Raw genomic sequence first — 7,502 nt, forward strand, 5'->3', positions numbered from 1 at the left:
AAATGGATAAACAAAACTGCATTCCTTAATGGATTCATTAAAGAAGAGTTGTATATGATGCAACCAGAAGGTTTTGTCAATCCTAAAGGTGCTAACAAAATATGCAAACTCCAGCGATCCATCTATGGACTGGTGCAAGCATCTCGGAGTTGGAATATACACTTTGATAAGTTGATCAAAGCATATAGTTTTATACAGACTTGCGGTGAAGCCAGTATTTACAAGAAAGTGAGTGGGAGCACTACATCATATTTGATAAGTATATGTGAATGACATATTGTTGATCGGAAATAATGTAGAATTATTCTGCAAAGCATAAAGGAGTGTTTGAAAGGAGTTTTTCAAAGAAAGACCTCGGTGAAGCTGCTTACATATTGAGCATCAAGATCTATAGAGATAGATCAAGACGCTTGATAAGTTTTTTCAATGAGTACATACCTTAACAAGATTTTGAAGTAGTTCAAAATAGAACAGTCAAAGAAAGAGTTCTTGCCTGTGTTACAAGGTGTGAAACTGAGTAAGACTCAAAGCCCGACCACGGCAGAAGATAGAAATAGAATGAAAGTCGTTCCCTATGCCTTGGCCATAGGTTCTATAAAGTATGCCATGCTATGTACCAGATCTATTGTATACCCTACACTGATTTTGGCAAGGGAGTAAAATAGTGACCTAGGAGTAGATCACTGGACAGCGGTCAAAATTATCCTTAGTGGAATAAGGATATGTTTCTCGATTATGGAAGTGACAACAGGTTCGTCGTAAAGGGTTACGTCGATGCAAGTTTTGACACTAATCTAGATGACTCTAAGTCTCGGTCTAGATACATATTAAAAGTGGGAGCAATTAGCTAGAGTAGCTCTGTGTAGAGCATTGTAGACATAGAAATTTGCAAAATACTTACGGATCTGAATGTGACAGACCCGTTGACTAAAATTATCTCACAAGCAAAACATGATCACACCTTAGTACTCTTTGGGTGTTAATCACATAAGCGATGTGAACTAGATTACTGCCTCTAGTAAACCCTTTCGGTGTTGGTCACATGATGATGTGAACTATGGGTGTTAATCACATGATGATGTGAACTATTGATGTTAAATCACATGGCGATGTGAACTAGATTTTGACTCTAGTGCAAGTGGGAGACTGAAGGAAATATGCCCTAGAGGCAATAATGAAGTTATTATTTATTTCCTTATATCATGATAAATGTTTATTATTCATGCTATAATTGTATTAACCGGAAACATAATACTTGTGTGAATACATAGACAAACAGAGTGTCACTAGTATGCCTCTACTTGACTAGCTCGTTGATCAAAGATGGTTATGTTTCCTAGCCATAGACATGAGTTATCATTTGATTAACGGGATCACATCATTAGGAGAATGATGTGATTGACTTGACCCATTTCGTTAGCTTAGCACTCGATCGTTTAGTATGTTGCTATTGCTTTCTTCATGACTTATACAAGTTCCTATGACTATGAGATTATGCCACTCCCGTTTACCGGAGGAACACTTTGTGTGCTGCCAAACGTCACAACGTAACTGGGTGATTATAAAGGTGCTCTACAGGTGTCTCCAAAGGTACTTGTTGGGTTGGCGTATTTCGAGATTAGGATTTGTCACTCCGATTGTCGGAGAGGTATCTCTGGGCCCACTCGGTAATGCACATCACTATAAGCCTTGCAAGCATTGTAACTAATGAGTTAGTTGCGGGATGATGTATTACGGAACGAGTAAAGAGACTTGACGGTAACGAGATTGAACTAGGTATTGAGATACCGACGATCGAATCTCGGGCAAGTAACATACCGATGACAAAGGGAACAACGTATGTTGTTATGCGGTCTGGCCGATAAAGATCTTCGTAGAATATGTGGGAGCCAATATGAGCATCCAGGTTCCGCTATTGGTTATTGACCGGAGAGGTGTCTCGGTCATGTCTACATAGTTCTCGAACCCGTAGGGTCCGCACGCTTAACGTTACAATGACGGTTATATTATGAGTTTATGTGTTTTGATGTACCGAAGGAGTTCGGAATCCCGGATGAGATCGGGGACATGACGAGGAGTCTCGAAATGGCCGAGACGTAAAGATCGATATATTGGACGACTATATTCGGACTTCGGAAAGGTTCCGAGTGATTCGGGTATTTTTCGGAGTACCGGAGAGTTACGGAAATTCGTATGGGGCCTTAATGGGCCATACGGGAAAGGAGAGAAAGGCCCCAAAGGGAGGCCGCACCCCTCCCCATGGACTAGTCCAAATTGGACTAGGGAGGGGGGCGCCCCCTTCCTTATTTCTCCTTCTCCCTTCCCTTCTCCTATTCCAACAAGGAAAGGAGGAGTCCTACTCCCGGTGGGAGTAGGACTCCCCCCTTGCCGCGCCCTCCTCCTTGGCCGGCCGCCTCCCCTTGCTCCTTTATATATGGGGGTAGGGGGGTACCCCATGGACACACAATTGATCATTGATCTCTTAGCCGTGTGCGGTGCCCCCCTCCATCATATTACACCTCGATAATATCGTAGCGGTGCTTAGGCGAAGCCCTGCGTCGGTAGAACATCATCATTGTCACCACGCTGTCGTGCTGACGAAACTCTCCCTCAACACTCGGCTGGATCGGAGTTCGAGGGACGTCATCGAGCTGAACGTGTGCTGAACTCGGAGGTGCCGTGCGGTTGGTACTTGATCGGTCGGATCGTGAAGACGTACGACTACATCAACCGCGTTGTGTTAACGCTTCCGCTTTCGGTCTACGAGGGTACGTGGACAACACTCTCCCCTCTCGTTGCTATGCATCACCATGATCTTGCGTGTGCGTAGAATTTTTTTTAAATTACTACATTCCCCAACACATCTTGATAGGCTTTGTTTGCTATCTTGTTCTCATTCGCTTCTCTGTCCGACTTGCAGGACTACCACAACCTCCGTGCGGCTGCCTTCAACTCCCAGGCTCGGGAGCTGACCCAGAAGACTGCTGATCTAACTGAGAGCCGGAGTAAGTGCTTCATCTTTTATCTCACGTGGGGGCGCGTCAGCGCACCCACTGGGTGTAGTCCCCGAGATTCAGGGCCGACTGCTGAGCAGTCGGGTCGGATCTTTCTTGACGACTTCTTTCTTATTGCTCTTTTCTTCTCTGCCATATCTGCAGCGGCCAACGCCAAACTGAGGGAGCAGCTGGGTGGAACCCAGGCCGCCCTTCGTGCTAAGGAAGCCGAGTTCGACGCCTTGGCTCAGGAGCGTGACCGCCTGGTCAAGAAGCTGGCCGACCAGGAGGGGAGCCACAAGGCGGCCCTGAAAGCGGTGCAGGATAGCGAGGCCGCCCTCCAAGCCGAATATGAGACCGAGGCGGCGAGCTGGGCCGAGGCGAGGCAGTCGTTGATCAACGGCTACGGCCAGATCGAAGACTTGGTTGACGGTAGGCCGCCTTCTTCTTCGTTCCTTGCTTGCCGCTTGCCGTTTGGTTCACTCTCTAACTTTGTTTTTTTTTCTTTCTCTTTCTTTCTCTTTCTTTCCTTCTTGTGCAGAGTACTTCCCTGGTTACTCTACTGCCGCCAACCAGGTCGTCGAGGCCCACCACGAGGCGCAAAGGCAGGCTGGCGCTGAGATCGCGCCGAACGCTCGCCGGTCACTTGAGAAACAGCTCCTGGCGATTCAAGCCCGGCTCCAGCCGGCTCACCGCATGCTCCGCCGGCTTCAACGTGTTGGGGCGCAAGTGCTGGCCGCTCTCTGGCCCGGCGAGGTGATTCCCCGCACCCCCAGTCGGACTGCCGACTGGCTGGAGGTAGCGGCCGGCCGCTTCGAAGCCTGGAAGGCTTCTGCAGCTCGGTCAGGCGCCAACCGGGCGCTGGAGTTCGTCAAAGCCTGGTATCCTGAGCTAAGCTTGGATCAGCTGGCCACCTGGCGGCAGGAGGCCGACACGGAGCTGGAGCCGGCGCGGTCGGCTATTATCCAGCGTGCCTCGGCGATTGCCGACTACACCGACACCAGCGCCTTTGCTCCTGAGGTGGATGATAACGGCGTTGCCCAGCCGGAGGAGTGGTTCGGGCTGAACCCAGCAGATGGCGAGGACTCGGCGGAGGAGATCGACTCCAGCGACGAGGGCGAGGAGGACGAGGAGGAGGGTGAAGACGCCGTGCCAGATGGTGGAGCAGCCGGCCAGCCTCAGCTTGACCGTGCCTCTAGCAACAAGGCGCGTGCGAGCGCACCGCCTGCAGCCGGTGATGATCAAGCCGAGACTCGCCAGCTGGCCACTCCTCCAGCCGGCGCTGCCGTCTCCACCGACCAGCCTGGCTCCCCTATTGCGCCCTTAGCCTAATCTGCCGCCTTTACTTTCCTGTTTTATTGCTCTTTGAACAATATTTTGTTAAGTTTGCGCAGTTCCACCCACTGGGGGTGTATTCAAACTATATTGACTGCCGGCCTGTTGAAGTTCTTATGTGTAAATATAATCATGCATGTGTTTGGCTTTCCACTGTTCTTGCTTTTCATCCTTTGGCTATTTCCTTTGCCGCCCTCCCTTGGTTGCCGCCTTCCCAGCCGGACAGTTGCTCTACAGTCTGTGGCTGGAGAAGTGCTTGGCCGGTTGGGAGGGCAAGTACTCTAGCTTTCTTGGATTGTAGTGAAGTGACTGGGAAGCTGGCCAGTCGGCTGCTCTGACAGCCGGTAGGCATGGTGGGAGGCCGGCTTCTGTTATATAAGTTCGTTAGTCCTTAGCCGTTTTTCGTATGGGCATCCTTTCCTGCCTTTGGCTCTTGCCAGTCGGACAGTCGGTTCTTCGAGCTGCGACTTACAACAAGAGAGGGCTCGGGTGCTGGCACACTACTTGTCTGACTTCAGGTAGAACTTTTAATATAACTCAAGGCGGCCAGTCCCCGGGCCGACTAGTCGAACTCGGTGCCAGATAGAGAATCAAATGTAATAGTACATTCATGGGTATGACACTCGTCATTTATAGATAAAGGAGGGTAGTCCCCGAGTGCGCCTCGGGGGCCCGTTGTCTTGTACTTAATAAAAAAAGGTAGCGTGATACATACTGCTTTTAACTGTAAAATCTTCTTAAGAGATTGGCGTTCCATGGTCGTTCCGACTCCTTGCCGGAATCATCCCTCTTGCGTGCCCTCGGCTTCTGTGCATCGATCAGGTAGTAGGAGTCGTTGCCTAGGGCCTTGCTGATGATGAAAGGGCCTTCCCAAGGGGCCGAGAGCTTGTGCTGGCCGGCTGTTCGCTGGATCAGCCGGAGCACAAGATCGCCCTCTTGGAAGGATCTTGGCTTGACCTTCCGGTTGTGGTAACGGTGCAAACCCTGCTAGTAGATGGTGGACCGGCTGAGTGCTAACAGCCGGCCTTCTTCCAGCAGGTCGACACCATCTTCTCGCGCTTCCTTGGCCTCTGCCTCCGTGTACATGGTGACCCGAGGCGAGTCGAACTCGATGTCAGTTGGGATGACAGCCTCGGCACCATATACAATGAAGAAAGGAGTGAAGCCGGTTGACTTGTTCGGGGTAGTACGCAGACTCCAGAGGACAGCCAGCAGCTCATCGAGCCAGCAGCCAGCCGAACGCTCCAGTGGTACGACCAGTCGGGGCTTGATGCCGGAGAGGATGAGGCTGTTTGCTCGCTCGACCTGGCTTTTTGACTGCGGGTGGGCAATGGACGCTAAGTCCAGTCGGATGCCCTGTGTCGCGCAGAAACGTGCCAGTGCTCCCTTGGCAAAATTCGTGTCGTTGTCGGTGATGATGCTGTGTGGTATACCATACCGAGTGGTGATGTCTGCGATGAATGTCACGGCAGTTGGCCCGTTCAGCTTCTTGATTGGCTTCGCTTCAATCCACTTGGTGAATTTGTCCACGGCGACAAGCAGATGTGTCATGCCGCCGCGGGCTGTCTTGAATGGGCCCACCATGTCCAGCCCCCAAACGGCAAAGGGCCAGGTGAGGGGGATGGTCTTGAGTGCAGAAGCCGGCAGGTGTTGCTTGGAGCTGAAGACTTGGCATCCTTTGCAGCATTTGACTAATTCCTTGGCGTCTTCCAAAGCAGTCGGCCAGAAGAAACCATGGCGGAAAGCTTTGGCGACAAGTGATCTTGAGGCCGCGTGGTGGCCGCATTCGCCTTGGTGGATATCCTTGAGGATTGCTATGCCCTTCTCTGGCTCGACGCAGCGCTGGAAGACTCCAGTGACGCTACGCTTAACAAGTTCTCTGTTTATTATTGCGTATGCTCCGGCTCGGCGTTGAACTAGTCTTGCCGAGATCTCATCAGTCGGCAGCTCTCTGTTTACTAGGAAGTTGAGGATGGGCTGGGCCCATGATGGAGCTGTGACTTCTTCTGTTGTCAGTACGGCTACTGTGACCCGGGTGGGTGGGTTGGGTGGTGAAGAGTTGGAGTCGGCCACCGCCTGTTGTGTCGTTGCAGTCCCCGGGCCGACTGCTGCAGTCCCCGGGCCGGGTTCTGAAGTCCCCGAGCCGGGTGCGACTACGGCAGTCCCCGGGCCGCTTGTCGAAGTCCCCGAGCCGCCTGCTGGGTTCCCCCAGTCGGATCCGACTGCATCAGGGGCAGGCGGTACGAAGATGGAGTCCGATTCTGGAGACGGCTTGACAGACGGTTTGAGGAGGCGCTGGAGAGAGACGCCGGTTGGTATAGCTTGTCGGGTGGAGCCGATCCGTGCCAGGGCATCTGCTTGCTCGTTGTCGGCCCGTGGCACGTGGAGGAACTCGCACCCTTCAAAGTATCCGCTGATTTGCTGGACGAGGAATCGATAGCTCGCCATGTTTGCGTCCTTGGCGTCCCAGTCGCCAGATGACTGCTGGACCACCAAATCCGAGTCGCCATAACACAGGATCCGGCGTATGCCGAGTTCTTTGGCTAGCCGGAGCCCGTGTATGAGCGCCTCGTACTCAGCCACATTGTTGGAGGCGGCAAAATGGATTTGCAATGTGTATCTGAGCTTGTCGCCCTTGGGAGAGGTGAGGACGATGCCGGCTCCCAAGCCGGTGCGCATCTTGGATCCGTCGAAGTGCATCCGCCAATGAGTGGAGTCGGGAGCCGGCGGTAGGTACTGGTCTCGGCCCAGTCGACAAGGAAGTCGGCCAATGCTTGGGACTTGATGGCGGTGCGGGGCTGGTAGAAGATCGTGTAAGGAGCCAGCGCAATGGCCCACTTAGCCACCCGGCCGGATGCATCCCGGCTGCCTATGATCTCGGCAAGCGGGGCAGTGCATACGACCGTGATGGGATGCTCTTGAAAGTAGGGCTTCAGCTTCTTGGCGGCGAAGTACACTCCATAGCACATCTTCTGGTAATGCGGGTAGTTTTGCTTCGAGGTGGACAGTACTTCGCTTAAATAATATACCGGCCTCTGGACTAACTGAGCTCGGCCTTCTTCTGGGCGCTGGACCACGATGACTGTACTGACCACTCGGCTAGTCGCAGCAATGTAAAGGAGCATGGGCTCTTTCTCAGTCGGCGCTGCCAGGACAGGTGGTGTGGTCAGCATC

The 7,502-nt window shown here is 52.3% G+C and overlaps 1 protein-coding gene across 1 annotated transcript; it reads right to left on the minus strand.

Annotated features, from left to right (window-relative positions):
- Nucleotides 1-5,918: 5,918 nt before the first annotated feature.
- Nucleotides 5,919-6,671, minus strand: LOC123100131 (uncharacterized; the record flags this gene model as incomplete). The annotated part of the gene is made up of 1 exon (XM_044522108.1): nucleotides 5,919-6,671. A coding segment is annotated over one exon (753 nt), but the record flags the coding sequence as incomplete, so codon positions are not given.
- Nucleotides 6,672-7,502: the final 831 nt, after the last annotated feature.

This window comes from Triticum aestivum, chromosome 4D, assembly GCF_018294505.1.
Source record: "Triticum aestivum cultivar Chinese Spring chromosome 4D, IWGSC CS RefSeq v2.1, whole genome shotgun sequence".
Lineage (NCBI taxonomy): Eukaryota > Viridiplantae > Streptophyta > Magnoliopsida > Poales > Poaceae > Triticum > Triticum aestivum.